The 26,306-nt window shown below is 37.3% G+C and overlaps 1 protein-coding gene across 1 annotated transcript; it reads left to right on the forward strand.

The window, feature by feature from the left end:
* Positions 1 to 25,819, forward strand: LOC124637492 (kazrin). The gene is made up of 20 exons (XM_047174002.1): positions 1 to 36; positions 1,289 to 1,556; positions 2,028 to 2,279; positions 5,052 to 5,173; positions 5,934 to 6,096; positions 8,986 to 9,113; positions 10,722 to 10,898; positions 12,231 to 12,375; positions 12,701 to 12,838; positions 15,828 to 15,918; positions 17,041 to 17,231; positions 17,571 to 17,758; positions 18,618 to 18,827; positions 18,911 to 19,069; positions 19,526 to 19,649; positions 19,731 to 19,875; positions 22,032 to 22,143; positions 22,227 to 22,525; positions 23,614 to 24,812; positions 25,623 to 25,819. The coding sequence occupies exons 1-19, from the start codon at positions 1 to 3 to the stop codon at positions 23,756 to 23,758; spliced, it is 3,093 nt and encodes a 1,030-aa protein (XP_047029958.1). The 3' UTR covers positions 23,759 to 24,812; positions 25,623 to 25,819.
* The last annotated feature ends 487 nt before the right edge of the window (positions 25,820 to 26,306 follow it).

A 26,306-nucleotide genomic window follows, 5' to 3' on the forward strand; every position in this document is an offset into this window, starting at 1 on the left:
ATGGCGCTAGTGCGCCGCATACTAGGCGACGCCCAGGTGAGCACCGCATGCACGATTAGCGCACGCCACACTTCGACAAGCCATTGTCGGACCGTTTAACGGGGAAACTCTTGACAACATCCTGCTACACAACATGCGGGTAGCGTGCACACTACCAAGCATACACGCGACTCGCTTTTTGTATCGTTAATTGAATGGAACTAATTAGATAACTAATCTACCTACAGTATAAAATATATAGTTTCCCAAGAAAAGGTTTTAGTTAAAAATATTTTAAATTTTTGTTTATTTTTTAAGAATTGTAATGGTTTGATTTCATAGAACCTGACTATTTGCATTAAACGTCTTTGGAGGTATCATTAAAACGAAAGTATTATCAGTAATGGCGACGTGGTATGATTCGTCGCCACCCCCACGCCGCACGGTACGGCGAGCAGACTTAAACGACTATTACATCAAACGGTAGCAGGTGAATTAACTACGCAAGAGGGGTCTGCTCAGATTAATAGCTACAGATATGGCGTCGTCGGATGCCCAAAATATATTGCTGTTGTTCTCAAACTGTGTTGATAAATATACTGGATTACCACGGCTTTATAACATATTCATTATGGAAGCTGAAAGCCAATACATAATGGCATGGCTACTCAAACAGTTTGTGGTGAGGATTTAAATGCTAAACGATTGAAACACGCCTCAATTAATTAATTTGCCAATTGGTCAAATGATTGATAGGCTTGAATTATTATGTGGGTAATGAAACCAGAGTATCTACAAAATGTATAAAACTCTCTTTATCTGTAGGTTGTAGTGATCAAGTGAATATCAAAAGTTAATATCTTCGTCCTTCTGTGTGATTTTTAAAAGAATTTTGTTTATTGTTGACGTAGAAAAGCTTATGTAAGAATCCACTCGAAATCCCCTTTCAAAAGATTACACCAATATTCCACACAAAGAAGGCGGAAGCAAAAAAGTGTTTGTTTAGACAGGAAGACTTGATTTTCTTATGATCTCGACGATCGCTTTATAAGCATGAAACATTCCGTGACTGCAATGTTTAGAGTTGAAATTACATGGTTTACAATAAATTTATTTCTTTATCATCTAGATACCTCCGCAATTTATTAACCTACTTTAAACATTACAAAAATTGGGAACAATCGGAAAGTACTGATTTCAATCCAAATTTTCAATGAAGCATCTTTAGAATGATTACTTGTATGTAGTCATCATATGTCGAACCTATATTTTTCTGTGTTTTGGAAAAACCCTTTTCATATGTATACAGGCGAAACTCCGCAAGATGGTCGACGAGCAAGTATCGGTGGGTGCTCGGGTTGACGCGGATGCGGAGCCCGAGCCGGCCGACCCGCTGATCACGCCGGCTAGCTCGGCGCTCGAGCGGCCCGAACTCGACCGGCCGATCCCGCCCGAGCGCCGCCTCCTCATTGGAACATTGGACAAACGCAATGGAGGGCTCAGCGTTGACAAGGAGGGCACGCTCAATAGGACCACGCGACTGTCTATACGAAATGGGAAGGACAATCCTTTTATAGGTCAGTATACATTTTTGACATTCGCCGCTTACACCTAACGCATGGCGAAGTAGGGAACGAAAGACCAGAAAACTGAATACCTATTTAAAAATCTTTCCTTTAATCAGCGGTAAATACAAGTCCATCCAAAACATTCCAGGGGTTTAAACAGTGTGAATTTAAATCACAATTTGTATGGACTTTGACAAGTAGAACTTTTGAACTGAACCGAACCCCTAAAGTATTCATAGCCGCTGTTTCACAGACAATTTACTATCATCAGGTAGTCAACCCAACTGGACAAATCCGTATTTTATCGTTGTGAATTTCGCGTCCGTGACATTCTTAGCATTTACCTTTTGGTTAAAGCGCTCAGGAATGTACTCGTCACGTCGGCTCTTTATAAAGATTAGGACCATCTTTAACAAATTCAAGTAAAAGATCAACTCTTAAGAACTCATTGTACTTATCAGTGTTTTACTCTCTTCCTAGACGATGACAATAAAGAAAACCAAGCGAATGGAAAGCTCGAGTCTCCAGTCAAATGGTCAACACAAAACGGCAGCGACAGTGGAACTTACGCTGAAATCGGCAACGGCGGCAATAGTCATACCAGTGAAAGGAACATTCTAGATCCGGCGGACAGTTCCGAAGAAGAAGTACCTCTACCTGATGCTACTTCACCAGGACGGAGTAGTGATGGACCTGAACCAAGAGCCGATATCACTGCTACTCTAGAAGGAGGTAATAAATACATTGCTTAATATGCGATTTTTATTTTACAACATTTCCGCAGTGATTTTTGTCACATTGTCACTCAATGTCCAAACATTGTGATCCCGGCTGGCGTGGTACGCCAAAGTTCAAATAAAAATAAAAGCTGCTCAAAATATACTGCATTTATACAAATTATTTATGAAATAAAACAAAGCGGGCCTGTGGAAAAGGTAAACTTGGCAGCTAGAGTTTGTCTTAAGAGTCTGTAATCCAAGAGATAATAGTTCGTAACTAGTCGAGACGGCATGTTTGTTTTGTTGATGAAGTAAGTTAGAGTTAGTTTGAAATTCTTCATAGGTGCTGCTACAAGCTGAGAATGTTATGAGCGTCGTTCAACTCTGTCTTAGACTACACACACTGAATACAATTAGGGTCCTCTTACTTTATAATAGAAGACACCACATACATGTTCGACTACACGTCGAAGTTCCGGATATATTGTGTATATTATATCGTTGTAGGGTTAAATTTAATTATTGGTACTTACAAAAGTTATAGTTCCCAACTGCATTTGGAGTTGGTTGGTGAAACTTCTTTAAAAATGAATTTACAAACAAAATTTATTGGACGCAGCGCTCCTAGCTTTAATAAAGAGAAAACAACAACTGTGTACGTTCTCTTTGTACTGAAGTTAAAAGCTTTTCCGTGAATTTTCGTTTGGAGTCAATTTATTAAAAGCTAGGAAAGCACAAGTGCAACTAAATTAATATTTTCCTCGTCGCGAGTGAGGAGGTGACACGAACTATGTGTTGGTAAAACATCCATATATTGTGCGGGCCGCTCTCTGCAGAATATCCTCGCTGCTAATGAGCGCGCAGCCTTGGGGAATAAGCTCATTTGCCGACTAACTGCACACTGCACAGCCAGCCAACTCCGCTAGAAAGAAACTTTCCGCCTGATGTTGCAATTTGTCATTTAATTCCTTTCTCAGTGCTTTAATTAGTAAGCAGTTATTTAAGTTACTATTTGAGTCTTTTTATTTTACATAGCTGTAATACGTAACACTGGCTGAGTTATGACAGCTACTTGGTCCATAACTTAATGTATTATACGGTCGGTTATCCGGGGTTGTGCATTCAGCCGTAACAATTGGTCTCGGAGACAATTGTGCAATGCCTCACCGTATTGACTTATCAGAGTAAGCTGGATAATAGGATCACTGGGACAATGTGCGCCCGAGCATAATTTATCTGCAATCTGTCTTTATTTGTGCACGATAGAGCCGGCGCTCGGCGACCAATTTGCCACTGCTCCATTTGTTACTAATCCTTCAGCTTATTATTTCTTTTTCCTCGCATCCGAGTGCGGGGCTCGTACGTTTATTAATGTGAGGCAGTAGATTCTGAGAGTTTTCTCACTCTATTTGTTCCGTGGCATTAGTGGTTGTCTGAAGGAGAATAATGAAATGGTGTCGGAGAGGCGTTATTTCTACGAAGTCAATATGTCTGTTTGGGAGCGATGGTACAATAAAGCAGGCGTCGCGCACACCTGCCGTCGTGCCGTGACGCGTGTAACATGCGAGCAATCGATTTGTCTGGACCGACCAGAGCCGCGGCTTTCGTGACTCGGGAAACTTTCGCGTTATAACAACGTTTACGTCGCCATAACCATTTCCATTTATATGACTGCGGCGGCACCGTACTTTACAAAACTTTTCATATTATTGTACGACAGCTAATAATGAGGGTAACTACGTGAGCCCTTGAACGCTAAACAAGGATTCAACTTTGTGGAAGTAAATAATGTATAAACATGGCAATGATACCGAGTAAATGAGGCCCAAATTAGAAAGCGGTGTTGTCAACAGAAAATGATAAGTAGGTAACCGTTATTTCGAAATACGTAGGTGGCTCAGTCGTATTTACTTAATCCTTAAGTACATACGCGTGCAGGCAATAAAAAAGTTTTGCCGTAAATTAATAAGTCATGGTACAAACAATCGGGCGTTAATTAACTGACTTCCGGCAGTAAATCCGCGTAAAGCCATTTATTTCACATAAAAGGCACGAAATCATTTTAAATAGAGATGTCATTTTGGTAATTACTTTTGACGTTCTGTTGTGAAAACACCCATTGTTGAACTAAAGAAATAAACAAACGTTGAAATTCTACTTATCTATATATATAAAAATGAAACCCGCTTTCCGTTGTCACGACATAACATGAAAACGGCTTGACCGATTTGGCTTAAAATTAGAGGGTAGGTAACTTAGACCCGGGAGAGGGTTTTAGGATAGTTTTTGTCACCATCCGGTTACTAGACGCGGGTGAAACCGCGGGCGAAAGCTAGTGCATAATAAAGAGGACACATCAATATCAAACACGAAGCTTTTTGCGAAAAGTTAGTCGGAATAGTTGAATAGATGGATTGAGTTGTAAGAGGTAGCAAAAACGTAATCGAGCTAAGACAGGGTGGAATTGATCTGAAAAGAATAAATACCTCGGGTTATTGAGGCAATGCTTGCAAAAGACTAATAACTTAAAAAACATAATAATAATAGCATTACAGTAATTAATGGATTAAAACTACTACTAAATATACTGTACCTCTTTTCTACGTTGCCGTGTGCTACATGATCCATACTGTACTACCTATATTATAATATTGTGTAACACCTGTTACATATATGGAGGTCAATAAAAGTATTAAATATTAATATTTAAAATGACATTTTCAATACATCCCAAATAATCCTCTCTACTACAGATATGTTTATTGAAATGAAATAGTTCGTACAGATGCCGCTTCCCCGGGCGGTCGTTCGGATCGGTCTCGTCAGGAAGAAGTCCCGGCGTCCCCTGGGATGCTCACCGCAGCCCAAGTCGCGAGGAGGCTGCGAATGGAAAATGAAAGATTACAGGTATTAACTTATATACCATTTTGCGGTATCAGCAATGAGGTTGTTCTATTAATTCAGTTGTTAGATGATAAGCTTGGTTTTACATTTCTCCAGTAGCGGAACATGTATATTGAGGACCACTTATGTCGTAAAATTGCCTTTGATTTTTTGTGGTTCACCATGGCAGTATTCTCCTTTATCTGAAAGACTTCTATGGAGTTTCCACATAATGTTCCCATAATCGCAAATAACACCATTGGTGGATAGAGTACCCCATTCCAAAAAGGTATATTTCTCCAATAAACTGTCATTAGTGATTCTCGCAGCGTCCAAGGATCAATTTTTTACTTAACCTTCTTCCACTCGGCCGGAGTTACGCTGATGTTAAATAAGATATCGTGAGTTTATTACTCTATCGATGGACCTTTGGGAAGTCATTCTCGTTAATACGTAACCATTGTATGCTATTAGATTGTCAGACTATGAGTAGCTATCTGAGCTTTAGCCTGATTGAATTTTCTCAAGTGACCAGTCTTAGTTTTCTTAGGCTCTGTTTTTGTCTTTGTTGAATTTAGTTAAATTAAGTATGTACTGTAACATACTTCAACTACTAAATCTTCACACAAATAAAATCATCTATCTTCTACTGTCAACTGAAAATAGCACCAACCTTTACGCCTTTCATTAATCACTTCTACTTAAGCTGCTTCAACTAACACCTGAGAAAATAGACGATCTATGATCTTCTAATCTTCTTTACTAATAATAAAATCTTGTCCAGGCCGAGTTAACTAGAGTACGTCGCCTATTAGTAGCGGCGGCAGAAAGAGGTGAGGCGGGCAGCACATTACTGGAGCGAGCCAAGTCTGATACACAAGATGGACCTCAATTGGACCCACAGCAACTCGAGAAGGAATTGTTGCTCGCTAGAGAAGCTGTTAACTGTAAGTATATACTTATTAAAAAGGACAGATTTTGACTAAATGTTGATAAAGAATGATGGTGTACCATGAGAAACAGTCATGGATAGATATGGTATGACTGTTAATTACTGGGGGCACGGTATTGCCCCAGCCAATATTATTTGTCTGCATCAGAACCACTGGTCCTCATATTATCTTTCGAAATATAATACAATACCTGGATTCAAAGCAAACTCGTGATTTCATTTCATATGTCAAAAAAACTATATTTGCTTTATTTATTGATTGTAACAATAGGCTTGATTCCGACTCCTCTCTCAGTACGTATAATTTTGTTTTGTTATTTTCCTACTATATCAGTAGCAAATAAGTCATTATCATTGTACAGTGACCAGCTTCATTCGCCCATTATCCCCAAAAAACATTTTCTAAACATATATATCAAAATAGATCTTACCCAAAAACATAATGGTCGGCTTTATGTCGGTATTACTTCGCCAAAGAAATTGATGACCACATTACACTAGCCCATTATATTTTTATAGCATTAGTTTTGGTAAAGGCATTAATATCAGTATTAAACTTAGCTATTACTGTAAAACTTTGGTTCGATTTTATAGACTTGTTATTAACAATATTACAGAATCATTAAGAATATTGAAATTGCAAAGTTATACGTAATATGGATAAATCTGTTCAGTTTTACGAAGAATTTAAATCTATTCGTAGAAAATGTTAAGTCGTGAATGCTTACGGACGTTCATGTTTATAGCGATAAACCTGCATATCGAAACTTAAATAAAAACGAACATATTGGCTATCGCTTATAAGCAAGTATTTAATATCAATATCTTGAGTTTCCCAGAAATATTTTCACGTCGCAGGTTATACCTGCATTCATGCTCGTTTTTAACTGCATATTTGGAAGTCGTCTACGAAATTAACTTTCCTAAAGAAAAAAGGATTATTTTCTAGAAGATTTCTACCCTACCTTAGGATATAGCATTTTAATAAACAGAGAACCTACACCTACAGTGGCTTTATCTCAATAATCCGATTCGATCCCACAAAAGTGGGCAATTTGTTGAGTGCCGCCCGATACCGGGGAAGCGTGAGTAAGCCGACATTTTGATAAACTATGCTCATAATATTTCGCAAGGTACACTGCCTCACAGACCCAAATCAGTAAGCGGGTCACGTCCTTCCAAGGGTGTACTCTTGTAACGTAGACTGACATTTTCACTAATGTCATTATGCTGACGAGTGACGAAACTTGTCAGAAACGGGTGCTTTTGGGAACTGGGAACCATGTGTTGGGTGCCGGTTTCAATATGTTTAATGTAATCTGCAAGCAGAAATAGTGATCGTCAAGCAATATATTTAATCACTTTTGCATCATTAGCTCGAATGTCTGCCAACGCACACTGGAAAATCACATATTGAATTTGTTTTCAGCTATCATATGCCCGAAACTCGATCAGTAAATTTTTTATGAATATTTTGAACATAAAACTCACTAAAATAGCTCTGAATAAGCCATTTTCAAAGTTTTTAACAAGCTAGACAGTAACTTACCCCATATATTTAAGTTAGACCATAGTTTCAAACCTTATTCGTTTTATTTCGTACGCCATATTGAATTTCCACTGGCCTCATTTTACGTACGCCATAATCAGATAAGTAGGTCACTGTACAATCATTTTAAGTTCATGTGGAAGGCCTATAATATTTGCAAATCGTTAAAATATAAGTAAATTCGGTTTTTTGGTAGTCAAAGAGTGTTATCTACTATATTATCGAATTATAGGTATAGCAATTTGGCTCGTAATTACTTTGCCAGATTTAAGTTAGTTGAGCTAGATAAAATTATAAATGATTCAATCATAATTCGTTATGTCAAGCTAAGTTTAGACAGCATCGTTTACCTAAATTGTAGTTAGGCCTCGTTTGAGTCGATTCGTTGCCTATGAGGCAATGGCAGGCAAAATAATGAAGTCACGTTCTGCGGTTGTGTCAAGTAAATAAGCAGAATACTTGGGTAGATGTGGATCTTGTTGCAAAGTTGTTTCATTATCTATCTAGCTATCGGTACCTACTAGAGTTTAATATTACTTCATCAATTTACTGATTAATCTTTGCTAACAGTAATTTTGAAATGTTTGAAATAACATTCAGCCTTTTGTGAAAACACTCAGAGTTACACAAGAACAAACCTTAACATAACAGGCACAAACAACCGCATATTTGAGTTGCTTGTAGATACAAAGGTAGACCTAATATGTTGACCTTACGTAGCCGTTCCACGTGATCGATGAAACCGCAATCAAAGGGTTGTTGCCTTCCTACGCAGAAACCGCACTAATCTATAAACCCAGTTAGGTAACATACCTCCGAACTTGTCGATACAGAATTCTCCGAAGTGAGACATCTCAAAAATTCACGAAGTTTATAGCAGAGAATAAAATCTGAGCTCGGAAACGAAAACCAATTTCCAAACTTCCAAAGTGATGGCAATCGTCAAAACATTCGACAAGTCTCTTGAATCGTTCGCAGAAACGGAAAATTGTAGATCAATCTTGTATGAGTTTTATTTTCCTATCAAACGTTGGAAGCGTACAAATGTCCGAGTTGAGGGGATCTGCATAGCGAGCGAGCGGAGCGACAAAGGACACATGCCCAAAGCGAGCATCGTGCTCAAAGAGGAGCCGGAATCACACGGGATCGAGGCATGGTTCACGACTCTGTATCTATTACACATACAAACTCGTCGCTTACTAGACCATGCGATTCATACCGTGTATTTCACAATATCTTTCCTCTCAAACCAATCATTCTTCACTACATTTTTTTACCGGATAAGTCCAACTTAACGATATTGGATTTTCATAAAGTTTATGAAATTTGTTGCAGCTTTGAAAGCAGACAAAAAGAGGTTGAAAGCGGAGAAATTTGATTTACTAAACCAAATGAAACAACTCTACGCCACGCTCGAAGACAAAGAGAAAGAGCTCCGAGACTTCATAAGAAACTATGAACAGGTTAAATTTAATAATTTTGTATTACGAAAGCGAATATTAGCATAACCGGTAATCCAATAATGTTGTTATAGTTCGGCCATTCAGAGAATGCGTTCCTGACACGTCGCGATTGAACTGACGACGTAACTTTGCAATGGCGTTGCAGTTACGATAAAAATATTTTTGCTGGTTGTTTACCGTTTTAACAATTGAGGAGCATTAAAACAACATTATTATATCAATAATCAATGAATGTTATAATTTTGTGCCAAACTGAGTGTCAAATAACTTGGTAAACAATATTTTTCTAAATCTATACTGCGCTATTACAAGGTTATGTCAGCGGTTTATATTTTGTAGTGCTGTGCTAAAAATAACAGGCAAGTATCGTAATCTGTTCTTATACAGTTATAATATAAAATAATACGTTTTGATTTTCTTTTTAAGAATTGGAAAATAATGGACTATAAGACTTAATTATAACGTTTATGAAATATAAAAATAAAACTATGACCAAACCGCATTTTTATACTTAGATTAAAAATGGTAACCCCAAATGGCGTTATGGGCCGCCATTTTGTGACGCTAAAACAGTCGTCCGTTGTCGTTTCGTGCGCATAGACCACGTTTTTCAAGTGTTTTCGATCTGTTTTTATTTGATTACCCGGCTTTTGTTAGACCGAGATATCAGGATTGATTCTGTTATTGATAATAATATAATTATACATGTAGGCGAAGATGATGATGAAGACACCACCTCCTCAAGCAAATCGGAGTCTGATTAATATTCTGTTCGCACATTCAATTCAATGTACTTGTAACAAAGAATAAATAAAACAATTTTATTATATGAATATTACCTTTTTTTGGTTTCCACTTAAATAACTAAAATATAAAACAAATGATTCCGCCAATTTAAAACGAAAATAATCTTAAAATAATGCGGCGGTTCATTTTGAAGGAACGGTAACGAACTCAGTGTTATGTTGTGCCCATCACTAGTCGTGACTAACTGATAGGTGTCAGGAACGCATTCTCTGAACGGCCGAAGTATAGATGGTGCGAGGGAAATGCGCTGTCACGTAAAAGGGTTTGTTACCTCTGAAGCAAGGTTGCCAAATTAAAATATAGATGGGTTCCCATCCCAAATATTGCAGTATCATTAACAAAGTCATTACTTGTGAAGCCAACAGTGTGGTCACTCAATTTATTATGTCATATCTTTTGATCTTGCAACGTTAGCAAGGCTCATTATGCTCGAATGAGATGTAGGTCACACAGAACTTGCTCAGTTGTTTCCCCGTTTATAGAATTTTACACATACAGAAACTTCTCGGCAAATGCTCTTATATCATAAGTTATTCTGACATTGTTCCCGCTACCGAGCTTCTGGAAGTCTTTTTCTCCTTATTACGTTCTAACTTTTAATAATTATTCATGAAGTCTTGACTTTAATAAAGTCTTCAGAAACGCATCAAGTCTGTCTAAGTTCTTTATATTCTTTCCTAACATTTCTTCTTGAGTAATTTGCTCTCACGTTTGGGTAATATGATTTGTAACTCACCGAGAAAACTAAGACGTACAACGTAAGATCATGCATGGTTTTTGGAACACAAAGTTTTTATCCAGATGCGTTCTCGAGGCGGTGCGTCTTCAGCACTAGGTGCAGAGCGAGCGGAGCGGGAGCGAGAGCGAGCAGCGTTATTACGTCACGCTCGTGACGAAGCGGAGCGATCGCTACAACTAGCCGCCGCGCTTAGTGCCAGGGATACGCAGCTCAGACACGCCAGAGAACAACTGTTCGAGGTAGGTTGGGGTAAACCACATATATTATGTATATATTTTCATGAACAACATGTAGGTATGTAAAATAAATTGTAATTGTAGGTGAAAACTCTACAAGAAATACCTATAATGGATGTGTATGTGTTTTACAGAGTTCAAAATAGTGAGTAGAATAATGAGGTTCACAGGTAGCTGAAGCATTGTTTTGCAGTGAAAATGCATACATAAGTTCGTGGTACTTTTACCAAATCATTACCGGTACATTGAGTATTAATTGCATACTTAAATTATGAACCAAATAATTGAAATGAAACATATTCATTACATTAATTACAATAAAATTCGATTATGAGTCGCGGTAATCAACATGATGGTCAAATCCAATTACGTTCTCCTTTAAACAAAATTTCCGATACAATTCACGGGATAATTCATTGAAAACCTGTCGGTCCTCGGGTATTACATGGAAATTATTCGAAATTGTTTTTGATGAACAACTTCAGTGATGAAGTGGCTTCACAAATAATAAATAAACTTTTATCGACAGCTCGGTACTATGATGAATAGGTGGCGTGATGTGCGCTCGAAGCGGACCATCCATCACTCGCTCGTGTTAATTACCATTTCAAATTGCTACCTCAGATCTAAATTGTGGGGAAAATTAAACGCAACTGTTTCCTCGACTTAGTACTATAAGTCGTTTGTTATTACGCAATTTTCCGTTACGCATAATCCGGATATTAACCTGCGACCGCGGAACATTCGATACCATTACGTTGATGCGGGCTCGCACGGATGTCCCATTCGAGCGGACAAATCCTGTCCAAATTAAAGCCCCAATCGAAATTAATTGAAGCATTAAAAGGGTGTTACGATGTACGTATTACTATAATCGTGTTTTGGATGTTTGGTTTCGTAGGTAGTTACTTACATACATTAGGTATTAGCATTTTTTCACTTCATGTAAGTAAATACTTTACGTACGTAACTTCATTATCGACGTGGGCAAATAATTTTGAGATGTCATTTCTAGAATATGGAGCGCTAAATAACTTCGCAGTAATAAAATTATGATGTTCATAACTTGAGCTGCTAAGTTCATAAAAGAAAATTATGTCGCGTTTATTGCTTTCCCTTTAGCGTAATCTTGCATCATCCTCTTTTATATTATAGCTCATATTAAACCGCATTTATCCAGTAATTTAAATTAATAATTCTACGAAGGACGATTCTTTATTGCATTGCACGAACAAAAAATAATATACCCACATTTTTCTCTATATTAATCATAATAATTGTGCAGTTGTTTTTATCAAAGGAGGTTTAATTAAGATGTATTTGTGTCCAAATTAGGCTCGGAGACAGCTACAAGCAGCAGGGTGTCTGTCAGAGGGCGAGAGCGTGGCGTCGCTCGGCATGGGCCCGCCGATGATGCTGGGAGGCCCCTCCGGCTTGATCGGTGATAGAGGCAGCTGCAGCGCCGACTCCGGTGTTAGAGGTCATTATATCAACAAACATTATAGACTAGGAGACAGTTACAAGCAGCAGGGTGTCTGACAGAGGACGACAACGTGAGGCGAGCTGAGTCCTCGTTTATAGCATATAGAAATAAAACCGCTCTATGGGCTTCAGATGATACGTAACCAATTTTTGGAAGTCTGCCCCGGAATTATATTTTTCAAGACAAAAATCTATATTCCTTGTATATTCCTTGTTTCCTTGTCCTGCTATATCTTCAGTGCCTTATCCTAGTCCTAATCCTAAGTGCAAGTACTTATTCTTATCCAAATTGACTAATTACAAATAAACTCTTGTAACACCAGGTAGCAGCGACGGTGGCGCCACGTCGGTGTGTGGCGGCAACTTATCAGACTCGACGGCGGAGGGCGCGCCGCCCACGCTCGACGCGTATGACACGGACGCCGCCTCGCTCGTGTCTTCTGCTCATCATATCTATCAACGTGAGTAGATATACTAAACCAATAATTATAGTATATAGTAGTATACAATAATAGTGTGTTTATACATTTCTATAGTGTATACAGGGATAATCGTCGGTTTTGTGTCACCATTACTATCATTAAAGTTGTCTCAAAAATGCTTCAGCGTGTTGTCTTCGGCCCCAAGTTCGCCTCCCAAAAATCCGGGACTGTATAATCCCGTGGTCTGGTAGAGACATACGTATGTAGTAGTAGTAAATAACACGGAAAAAGATAAAGTATGTTTTCTATGCGATTCTAATTACCTAATGAAGTCACGGCTTCAAAGATCAAGACTTCATGGAGTCGAGCACAGTAATCGATAGAATGTGTCCAAAACACACGACGAGAAGAAAAGTGTGCAATTCCTTATAGGCAAAGGATCGGTTTTATCATAACCAAATAAATATCCATAAACAAACAAACAGTAAAAAATATAGTATTCTGATTATTGCTTCCGAGTCATTCTGTGCCCAGGAGACATACGTAAACACGTTTTTTAATCTCATTTCTTTCTCAGCCGCAATATATAATTTTCCCTTTTGTTCTGCGGCTTTTCGGGCAAAAAATCAACATTTTAACTTCATTTTGTGTGTACAATTAATCTGAACGCCGAATTTTCTTTAATTCTTGACGAATTTAAGTTAAACGAATCCCTTTTAATGTTGTTACGTCCGCGGCATTGTTGTTATGAAGTGAAATATGATTTCCATGATTCAGCCGGAAAATAAAGCGGATTGCAACTCGCTCATGTTGAAAACAAGTATAATGATATCTGTCGCCGCGCTCGAAACATTCAACTTTTACATTATGAATATTATATACAATGAAATGACTCATTTAGACAGAGTTCTCTGGCCGTGGACATTCAAAAATCTCATCTATTTAAACATTACGAAGTTTCCCATCTTTCTTATCAAAGGCCATTTTAGCGGGAAAAATTGAAACAGTAAAAATTTTCTCTGCAGAAACGAGTTTTTTATTAGAGAATAAACTTTGTTAATGACTGAATGAAATTGTTTCGCACAGTTATGAGACAACAAGCTCTGATAAATTGGCAGCCGAGAACATATTCTCGGAATAGTCTGTGGAGCGAATCATAGAGGAATTATGAGCAACAAAACTATCTACTTTTGATATTCGAACTAAACTTTCAGAGTACGTGTGTGGTCAAGTTGGAATTTGTGTACCTACCTATTCATTTTGTTTCTGTTTGAACAAACATTTAGTTCTGAGAAATGATCTGGAGAAAATCTTTCATGATTACGCCTGAATTTATTTCTTTATTAATAAACCTATAGCTGGTCGAATATTTAAATAATAATAGTATTATTTGACGACTGTAATTTTTAAGATTATTGAATTTTAATTTCTCAATTTTACTACAGTTTTCTACTGTTTTTTGCTGAATAAAATTCCGTCAGTAATTGTTCAACAAAAACTGGTAGGGAATTGAAACGCTGTTAAATGCAAATTATGGAAATCCACAGTATACTAAATAACAATTTGCAATGCATTCTGCATTCTAAAATGTGTACAGTTTAACAACTAAAATTGCTGGAGGCAGCAGTCAATATTATACTGTTTTGCGAAACATGCTTCGTACATCAAACAATAAAACTCCTGACAACCACGTTACTATTGCAAAACGACTGTTCGGAAATTCAGAACTTCATTCCATCAGAATATACCGTGTTTTTGTTTACACCCTTTTGCATAACTGGAAAAAATTCATTGAGTTTTTATTTCGCAAATATCGGACTTCGATTGTATTCGATATGCTTTTGTAATAACTAAAGTAATTTTCTTTTGTATATTTGGAAAATGGAAAAAGCAACTGGCAACGTTATCAACTGTCTCAGTGGGTGGCGCTTTTTGTACGTTTCGTTAGGAAATGGATTAAAAACTTTATTTCTTTGTCATGGTTTGGTGCTGAAATAAAGCCATTGTTATATAGAAATTTTGTAAATGCAATAAATCACAGCATTGTAAAGCAATACTTTTTTGTTGCACGACGAGACTAATCTATAAAATACTAACAAACTACATAATCCCTGAGTGCTGTTGTATGTGCGTAAAACACAACGAGCGAAAAGTATTTGATATTTCAACATAAAATACTGTCATCGGATATCACAAATAAGGTCCATTGGCTTTGTGTAAGCCATCACAAACCAACTGTCGGAAATAGATATTGCTCGTAAAACATGTCCGAGTTTCAAGCTTGTTATTTTACAATCTGGAAGCAAGTCATCTATATTATACGGCCATTTCATGGCTTCTAACGTTTCCATTGTATAATTTCGAAATACTTTAAAGCTTTGTTTTAGAGGAAATAATAAAATATTTTCCTTGTCGCATCGAATAAACGGGCGGATGTTGAGTTTTCATTCAAACGCCTCCAAATTACAGAACTGCGAGAATGGAATTCGGAAAAAGAGATACAAATATTGGTTCACGCCTTAGTACTTTGCGCTGAACCCGTTTTTCTTAGACGAGCCTCCGATAGGATGCATCGGGACATTTTATTCCGGGGAGGATAAAAGCTTGAGTAATATAAAGTAGTTTGTAAGCCTCGCCTATTCTACATACACCTACCCGCCATTAAAGCTAAGTACTTTACGGCGACGATATAGGTACTGCTCGGTTCAGAGTGAGGAGACACCCACATTTTCAATTCCCTTTTCTCGAACACGATGAATATATGAGCATTATTGAAATTATGCTGTGTAAGTTTCATGTTTTGTAAGTCTGATGCCTTAAGAAGGTTCATTGTTGGAAAGTATTATCATCCACCACACAGTAAAATGTTAGGATGGTTTGTTAAGTTCTTGTAGAACTTGCTTGACAAATCCGAATAGATATAGGTTCTTTCGAACTTTAGGAATAATAAATAGATTTCACTATTTCTTACACTTTTTCCTTCCATAATTAATTTAATTAATACCCCTATTGTGTTTGTTTGTCATAGTAAGCACACCTCGTGACTGCAGTCCGACTCTGTCGCCACACAACAGTGCGTCGCCCTTCACACGGTCCATTGACGCCGGATCCCTATCAAGGTTAGTTATTCATGTTAATTAATTGTCTATGAACCTTTAAACTTTACATTTACGTTTGTGTGAACTTTCAGTTGTACAATATTCACCTCTTAATACTCCACTTCAGATAATGAGGGTAAAAAAACATTCTTTGATATTAGGCGTACAACTGGATAAATATTGGTATTTCTTTCTGTTCTTAAAAAGTGTAAAAAATTCAGCTTTCGAGTTGAGTTAATAAATGCGGCGACTACTAGAAACGTTCTCAATATTTATTCAGAACGCCTGTAAAAGTTATCTCCGTGCAAATGAAGTCCTATCTTTATTTGCCGACATTAGCACAATTTTGCGAATAGCTGCGGTGGTTTATTAGACTTCGTAAAAACCTGAAAATAAACTGGGTGAAAATGGTTTATTCTATTACTTTTACTGGCAAATTTATTTCTGGGGGGTGAAATTATCATATCTTGAAGGAGTCTTGAAAAATAAGGAGTATGTATTTTTCGATCTGCAATGAATATACATATGTAGATAGACTTTATTTTCACTAATATATGTAATTATTATTTTAAATCTTCAAAACCAATAGAAATAGGACGATAACAATATATTCAGCTATTTTATTACTACGATGCCATTATCAAGTTTTGACCATAAAATTTATCGCGTATTGCTCCGATCCAGTACGCAATTCAGCAATACTAACTTGAAATTACAATTTCTTCCGGCTTAATTCTTTTTCATTTTTCACAAACGTTCGCAGACTGCCTTCGATATCTTTCATCTTGCAATATTTTAAGATTTCCAAGGAGGAATAATACTACGTGAAAGGGCGTCGTGGGTACCGATTGGGTGTCAAATATAAATTGCGCATTTGAATGATTGAAAGAGATGTACACCTGATGCATGTTAATCACAGTCTTTGTAGACCTTTCAGAAATACTTGGTAGTATAACTACTGAATATTTAGGTACGAGAAATGAATTCGAGGTAGGCACTGACTTTAATATTTTATGTAACTAGGTACTTTTAATATTCAATGATTAGATTTAAAGCCACAACCATTTAGTTGGCTTGTCATTAGTAAATTATGAAGCATAAATGAAAAGACAACTGAAGGATATTAAATTACCACCCTACCAGGTCAGTGGAACAGCTATCGAGCCCAGGTGAATGCGAGGCCGCGTTACTGGGCGGCGTGCGAGGCCGGTCAGGCGCGGGCAGCAAGGGCTCGCGAGGCCGCGGCTCCGCGTGGGGCTCCATATCGCGCGTCTTCGCGCGTTCTAGGCACCGCACCAAGTCCGGGAGCGCGGCTATTAGCGGTCATGAGAGTGGTGAGTTTAGAATTAAGAGTACCTATCCAGATTGCTGTAACGTATTGAGTCAAAAGAACTAAAAATATGTTTCCTTGAAAAAAAATCTTTTATATAAAATAAACTGCTTCCTTATAATCTGATAATTACTTGGATCTTCTCTAATTACACTAAAAAAAAATTTAAATCACATTTTTTCAGTCCTAATTAACACCCACCCTAGTCACAAGACCAAAATAACTCCTTAAAACTGTTTCTAACCCATTTCATCCTTAGCAACCAGAACATGGGAACCTTCGGGCGACCTGATCAGGTCATAAACCAATACGTTGAATGTGTTCAATCTAGCTTGTTGTTCAGAGCCGATCTACTCGGGTCCTGGTAGCACTCGCGCGTGGTCGCCTCTGGGAAGCGAAGCCGCGTTGAGAGAAGCCGCGTCATTGCCGCTCTCAAGATGGCGGGCCCCCGCCATTATAGCGTGGCTGGAACTGGCATTAGGCATGCCACAGTATGCTGCTGCTGTTGCTGATAATGTCAAGAGTGGCAAGGTTTGTTCATCATATGCTCGTACATTTATTGTCATGTATTAGGTATACCTTCACGCCATAACTTTGAGATCCTTGCATGGCTTGCAGCACACCTTTAATTAGTACGTGTGCTTTTAATTCGCACCAGGAATTATAGTATCTCGCAATTATTTCTACAAAACACTTATTAGCTTCCAAAGTTTAAAAATATGTATTATAACAATTCCAATAAACTTAGATTGTAAAGTTCGCCCTCACCGTCACTTGCTATAAAACCTTTATAGTCAGAACAATTGCAAAAATTGAAAAATGTACGTTCTGTCTTACTACCTCGTAAAGGTGTCTAAAGGTGTCAGTAAAACGAGGTCACTAATGCTCTGTTACATTTAACTGCGTGAGGCTTCAAGTATTATCACAAATCGTATTAAGCACTTAGTACCCCATTTGTTAACATACTTCAAAACTTGAATGGTTATTAGTCGGTTAATTTCAGCTCGACTTACGTGATACTTAAATCAATATTTAATTTTGGCTGGTCATAATTCTCTATGAAAACGATGCGGATTATATTTTCATATGTAACGAATGGAATAAAAAACCGTTTTCATTACCCACAAATCCATTCATTATTCGGAATGCGCTCATTTTATTACATTTGTATGGAAATCGGGTACCGATACACCCCCGGGTACATTGACTGCGGAATTTGCTTATTTATATGTTGATATCAAAGTTTTGAGTAGGCAGTCTTGACATGAAAGGGAAATCACGAACATCAAAAGTTATTCACGTCGTGGTGGAGTTATAACATGTAGGGATGTGTTTAGTAGAGCGAGAGACGCGCATTAAGCGTCAAATATTGTGTTCTGGTTGGTTCTAGATCCGTGCTTTGAATGGGCAGGTTCTGCTCGAGCTGTCTGACGCGGACCTGGAGGTGGGGCTGGGCATCTCGCAGCCGATGCATCGCAAGAAGCTACGCCTCGCCATCGAGGAGCGGAGGCGGCCCGACCTCGTCAGGAACCCCAGTATAGGACAGCTCACCCACGCTTGGGTTGCTGCTGAGTGGCTGCCGGATTTGGGCTTGTCGCAGGTACGTTGACATGGACAAACAAACGTTTCTAAATCTATTCCTAATAATAGCATGTCCATCAAAAGTAACATGTCTTCCAACAGTATGCGGAGTCGTTCCTGGCAAACCTGGTGGACGCTCGTATGTTGGACACCATCAGCAAGAAGGAACTAGAAAAGTACCTCGGAGTGACAAGGAAGTTCCACCAGGCCTCCATCGTGCACGGCATACATCTGCTTAGAATAATGAAGTACGATCGACAGGTCAGTGAATCAACGACGATCTGATTTATGTGTAAAATACATTACAAAAAGTCTAATAACTTATGAAAACAAAAGTAATTCAGCAAAGACTAAATAAATAAAAGAAAGAAAATAGATTAAAGATGACAATGACATAAATTACACTCTTCATCTCATTTACAAATTGCGTGGCTCGAAATGAGAAACCTTTCCACGTCCCTCCCGATAAGTGGGGTGAGATAACGAAAAGCAAATGAGCGATTATCCAATGAGCTGGAACAAAATGTTCCGTCTCGCATTGCCGTGCCCCCGTAATGTACACCCATTAATCATCGTGCACTCCGCTCTTGCCTGGTCGACAGTTAGCTAAAAACCTGTTACATCACGTTTATTATTTCCCTTCTTATTTTCAACGTTATAAATTACCCGAGCCGATCAATCATCGTTAAGTTTTTGCAACATCTTTGTTTGTTGTAGGCGCTCGCTGTCAGACGGCACCAATGCGAGAACGTCGACGCCGATCCCTTAGTTTGGACCAATCAGAGATTTATGCGATGGGCTCATAATATTGATTTAGGTGAATTTGCGGAAAATCTCAAAGGTACGTTTTTCCTTCAAGTTTAAATTGTCTTTTCTAAGGCTAGAACAGACGGTCACGTAGTTGATAATGTTATTACGACAGACAGTGGAGTGCACGGCGGGCTCGTGGTCCTAGAGCCGTCGTTCACCGGTGAGACAATGGCGACCGCGCTCGGCATTCCTCCATCCAAGAGCATAATCAGAAGACACTTGGTAGCAGAATTCGATGCTCTCGTCATCCCAGCGAGGTAAGTCACCAACACACTCATCTATATTCCAATCCAGGAAAATATAATGTTTGCTTTAGACACCAATTTTATAAGTATGTATATGAATTCCACCGATCAACTTGCCAGTCAATATTATTCACACCGATTCAATATGTATCTATGTAAATGTTATATTTTCTTAATATATTACATGACATGAATGAATTATGTACTTACAATATATACCTGAATATGTTTAGCAGTTTGTTTGGTGACAATGAGCACAGTACCTACATACATATATCATAACGAAGTTCTTAGATTGTTTGTCCCATATATGCATTATAAAGTGATGGAAGTATGTCGGCGAGTGGCGAGTGATGCCGCAGTGCATGGCCGGCTGTATGAGTAGTCCTCTCCCGTACGTGAGCATCTGTAGTTGATTATAATGTGAGGTGCAATCCTGCAGGTATACGATATTTTGCCAGGTGGAAGAACTGCAAGTGGAGGCTGCCCGAGCATCCATGTTGTCCACAAAACAAAGATAAACCAACGAAAATCAAAAAACTCTCGTTTAAAAAATAAATAATCGCTTCGGTGCCCAAATCTGTATCTATGTAAAATTTCCTGTATCAAATGTTTGTAAATTCGCTATTTTTACACAAAATATTTTCTTTGCGAAAGAAAATTTTGTATCTACCTACCGTCAAAACTTGCTCGTTTTTTGAAACTTTTTTGATGGAAAACTTTACGAGCGGTGAAGACTGATAAGTTATCGTAGGGATCGTGGTTTGTAAGTAAAGGATATCAAAAAGTTGGAGCGATCGGACACATTCACAGTAATTTTGTTTTGTTCCTTCGCCTTCGTCAGTGTTAGATTCAATGTTGGACATTGTGACCCCCTAGAGTCCCGATCTTGCCGTAGATTAGATTCGTCACGTTAATGTTAATTCGAGATTGATCAATTTGGTAAACTAGTAAATGTATACAACTTAGTTGATATTATAAAGATATAAGCATGAAATGCTTCGTATTATTCATAGGGGGTAACTCATATCCCATTACCTGCATTCACTAAACTTAATAAAGAGGTTTCATTTCAATTTTATGACGATTTTGGAATAATTGTAATAATCGAAGATTTTAAAATCTTTACAATTGAATATTCATAGGTGTAAAGACGGAACCATCACCATAGCTTTAGGATTATAACAATAATAGCGTTTACTAATACTGTAAGATAACTATGTTTTTGACTTGTATACATTCATACTGTAAAGTTGACAACATTGTATATTAGGTTCACCTGTAACGATATCAATTGAACTATAAATGTGAATAAATCCTGATGAAAAAGATATACCTAAGGGACATCGAGTCAGTTTCTTTTTATTATCCATCACCCTAAACTTGGCGATCCTTGCATCGAGACAGAACGGTAACGATCATTTTATCGATACATCATGAATGCCTCTCTGTCATCATCATTAGTCCGCACTACATAATAATCAGACTCTGTCCACATTTTCTCCTTCCATGTAACGTTCAATTTTGTTTTATAATAATAATTTCCAACACGTTGACATGCGCGCTTGATGGATTTAGTTATGACATTTTACTTGTATTGTTGTTGTTTTTACTTCAAGTGCACAAGGAACAGTACTGTCTGATGCTCCAGTATTTATCTCAAAATATTTGCTTCCAATATCAATATTGGATTCAGTACTTTTCATTGTCATACAATCCATTATTATATTTACTCGTGTTATTTATTTTTATTTATATCCATATTCGTACACAATCAGCATGATTCGTATCATTTCCAGCAAAGTGCATCATGCTTTTGATGTCTATGCAAAATATTATTGAATTACAATTCACTTTTTATTAACTGTCTCTCGTAGCTTCCAATGAACATAAATCTGTGAATATGAAAATGTTTGCGTTATTTTTTCTGCTAGGAACAAAAAAGAATATGCAGTACTGAGGTCCAACATTGCGACTGTAAAATATAATTAAAACAGAATTTGCATGTGAGCTTTTTGTGTTAGCAGATATAAAACACAAATAAGTGCAAATTTGAGAGATTAAAGCGACCATAACTTACGCAAACTACGCTCTGCCTGGCTTTTATGTGGTCTCAAATTTGTACTGCTTCTGTTGTGTAGTGAAATCACATTGTAATTGGTTTTCAGAAACTTGTTCGGTCACCAAATCAGGATGTTGGGTAGACCGTTTTCGAGGTCAGTTGCGACTGGATTACCGGGCATCGATCTTAGTGGAGACTCTAGGAGGCACAGCTTGAGGGTAAGATCAACAACAATCAGATTTTTAAGTTTGTCACCAAGACACATTACGTTTTGATTTCACAACTTAAGATTTCTTTACAGGGTTCAATAACTCGGGCTCTAGGGGTGTTAAAACCAAAACACGAGAGGACATCACCTTCGAGTTCTAGCGAGAGTTCCAGCGTGCTGAGTCTGACTCAACCTTACCAGCTGTCGTATTCACCGCCCATCGCCGTTCGCACGCTCTCCCAACTGAGTATGACGTACGCGCCGCCGCCGACACTGCAGGAATACGAGCCTATATACACGCCGCTGAGCTTGTACTCCCAGTCCAGTGTTTCTACGAGAGACAGCCTCACTAGGCTCAATGATATCAAGGAGAACTCTAGTATTACTCATAGGTAAGTGAACCACATAGTTGGTTTTCGAAGGACTGTAGGACTGAAAGACGACAACAATTTGGTACTTATATTCCTGTAATTATTCCTTTTCATTTAAGTTATATTGAACAAAATAAAAAGAGCCGTTTTTTATAAGACTATATTTAACAAAAATAACATAAAAACTAAATCCACATTTCTATAGACACTTGCATAAAACCCCATGCGAACGAAATCGCGGAAATTCAATAGAGCTCTCTCTTTTATTTCTTTGGATGCAGCGCGGTTTAAAGCCAACAGAATTGGATGACCTAATTACGTTTACAAGAGTAGAAGACAAAGGTTTGCTGTTTCCCGACGTAATCTAACTTCAAATGTGGCACACTATGCCGGCGTAGGTGTTTGACTACCCGCCTACTTGAATTTGTGGGGATAACCTTGTTAGGCTCGAAATTTGCATTTAGGGTGATGTCTGATAAAATTGGTTGTGGCTATTTTGTTTTATGTCTTTTAGATTTTATGAGGTAAATATTTGAAACTCCAAATTTAGACCCCTTTGTACATTGAAAATATACAACATGTAACGTAATTAACGCACACCCTCAAACACCCCAATTAGAATATTTTGTTATAATCATAATACATACACTGAATTTTTAATTTAACATGTATATGCATTGTTATTTACTAAATTAGTTATACCAATTCTTGGAGAACTTTTTGGTCATACTACTACGCACGCAAATATCGCGCCGCGCGCCGCTCGACTCGACACAACATAACGAAACTACAGAAAAAGCCGACAATACACGAAGTCTTATTACTTTGAGTTACGGTCTATTTGAATTTGTTTTGACTGTACAGGGTTAATATGACAATAATTTCCGCAGTTTTAATTATTTTTGGATAAAAAATTACCCATATTAAAAATGATATAAATCGATTCAGTAAACGATTCTGAATAAACTGATTTCAGGATGTGCGTTAATTAAGTTACATGTTGTATAGACACTTGAAATTTAATTTACTACTCGAAAGTTCAAATTCAGGAACTTCATCCTTAGTTTTGTTCTGCATTTCGACGTAACTTACGCTTATTTTTCCTCTAGGTACGGACACAAAGCGGACCATGCTCACCGAGTGAGCTCGCCTCTGCCGGCCAAGTCGGCTGACGACGCAGTTCTGAAACAGAAGCGACATCGCCGCGTTAAGAGCATCGGCGACATCAACGCCTGCACTAAAGCACCAGTGTAAACCCAACTTTACGTCAATTGTGTTACAAGCTTTATCATTCAGTGGTGTTTGGGAGCACTGGTGACCTAGGAGATAGAAAACATTTGCTTCTAGTCAAAATATTCTTAAAAAATAGTGCAATTTTATCAGAAATATTCTAGAAAGATCGTATCAGAAACAGTAGGGTTCCCAATATCAGAAACAGTAGGGTTCCCAACATATCATTCCATGCAAATGTTGTCATCAGCTGATCTCGAACATCGCTTGTATGACAAGGCTCTGTATGACCTTTACCCTAAATATTACTTTGGTAGGTACATGTTCGTTCCTTTTACGCGAATCTCATTGTCCTCTTCTTTGTAAACCCAATTGTATTTCAGTCCATTTGGATACAAAAATTGTTGACATTTCCTTTTGTGAGGATACCTAAGAAAAAAATGGAGCATCATGTATATTTAGGTCCAATATAGGATCTATTTTATTGACTCTGTTAAAACCAGTCTAGTCGTTATAAAATCCTCATCGTGTATAGAAATATTTAAAACTATGTGTGTAGAAATAATTCGAAAGAACCCAAAATCATTCGATTTGAAGAAACATAGATAAACTTAGAATAGTAAAGATCCATTCAAATGAACATACAATTTACTATTATTGTGGTAAGAGTAAATAAAATTCTGAACGTAGCAAAATTTCGCCGCTGGCGTGCAGCCGGAATGCAAGAGAACTTTTTGAAAACCACACATTGAACGGTGATGTGAAAAGATGCTCACAATATCAGAAAACGTGCGAATCTGAATGGATCCTTAAAAAAAAACTAAGGTTCGAAATAAAATGTAAACTTACGATCATTACAAAGCGAGGACCAAACCGATAACCGATATTAATTAGGTCAATCAATCATTGGAATTCGCGATAGAGAGCCGTATTTTGATAGCTATAACCACAATAATGGTTGCGTTTATGAAGGCAGCCTATATCAACATTGAAACTAAAGTTTGTGCGGACGCAAATATCATTTTGTACAAAGTCGCATATCAACTTTCAAATGAATTTGTCAAAGCAAATAGACTGAGTTTAACCCTAGAAAGATAATCATATTTTGTACTACGGAAAAGATAATCATGCGTAAAATTGACGCATGTAATTCAATTAGCTATAGCTCTAGGTTTATTAGTTTAATTCAATAAATTATATTTTATTATATATACACATATATTCTAATAATTAAAACTGCAGATATTTTTTTAAAATTATTTATTTATATTAAAAAAAGCAACAAAAATCTAAACGTCTTCTATAAATCAATGAAATTATATAACACTTACTCTTTCTAGTGATAACTAATTTATTATTATAATAATCAATCTGTTTTTTAGGAAAATATCAACAATTAGCTTATCTTATAATATAGGAACATAAATTTATATAAAAGTAAGTTACAAATGGCTTTGGCACATATCAACGTTATGGTCACGACATATCACTTTCCTATACATTTTTTGCAGGACGCATTTGCTTTTCGCCTTTTTTTAGAAGGGCAATAGGAACAATAAATTGGTTTTTTCGCTGCTGGTCCACAATCATTGTCTTCGGGTGTTTCAGGCACTTCATTTGGTAATATATTAGAGATATTATCTCGCAAATATCTCTGCAAAGTAGGGGCGTCTAAATCACGATAAAGATAATCATGCGTAATTTTGACTCACGCGGTCGTTATATTTCAAAATTGGTGGCACTTACCTTATTGACACGTACGCCATACGATTACTCCCAGCGACGAATGAAATGTCATAAACGCACAGCTATGAATTCGCGCTAGTTAGAAAGAAATAGCAATTAAAAAAAAATGCATGCGTAAATTTTACGCAGATTATCTTTCTAGGGTTAAATAATAATAGTTACATTTGACTGTCTTATGATATTCAGTATTACAATGTACGGGATAGTAATAATTTAATATGTGTAACTTTTAAATGTTTTCGAATAAGTTTTCACAATGATCATTTTACTTATAAAAGTGTAAGTAGTGAAACTAGTCAATACGTACGAAATGCTGTAAGAAATACCAAATGTTAGGTATAGTTCGGCCATTCAGAGAATGCGTTCCTGACACGTCGCGATTGAACTGACGACGTAACTTTGCAATGGCGTTGCAGTTACGATAAAAATATTTTTGCTGGTTGTTTACCGTTTTAACAATTGAGGAGCATTAAAACAACATTATTATATCAATAATCAATGAATGTAGTTACGTCGTCAGTTCAATCGCGACGTGTCAGGAACGCATTCTCTGAATGGCCGAACTATAGTACAAAATACTTTTATAAGTAAAACGTAATATGTTCACTAACCACGCTGTATTTACTTGCCGAACACTGTGATAACGCAAAACTCTCACGCATTACAAAAAACCCAGAGCTTTTAACTCCAGTATTTTATAACAAAAGTACATATTAGACGATTTATACAAGTACATAAATACATAGGAATTACATAAACATTCCCATCGAGCTTGAATCCTATACTTTTGATATTGATGTGTATTCAATTTTGTTATTATTTTTAT

Source organism: Helicoverpa zea, chromosome 16 (assembly GCF_022581195.2).
Source record: "Helicoverpa zea isolate HzStark_Cry1AcR chromosome 16, ilHelZeax1.1, whole genome shotgun sequence".
Lineage (NCBI taxonomy): Eukaryota > Metazoa > Arthropoda > Insecta > Lepidoptera > Noctuidae > Helicoverpa > Helicoverpa zea.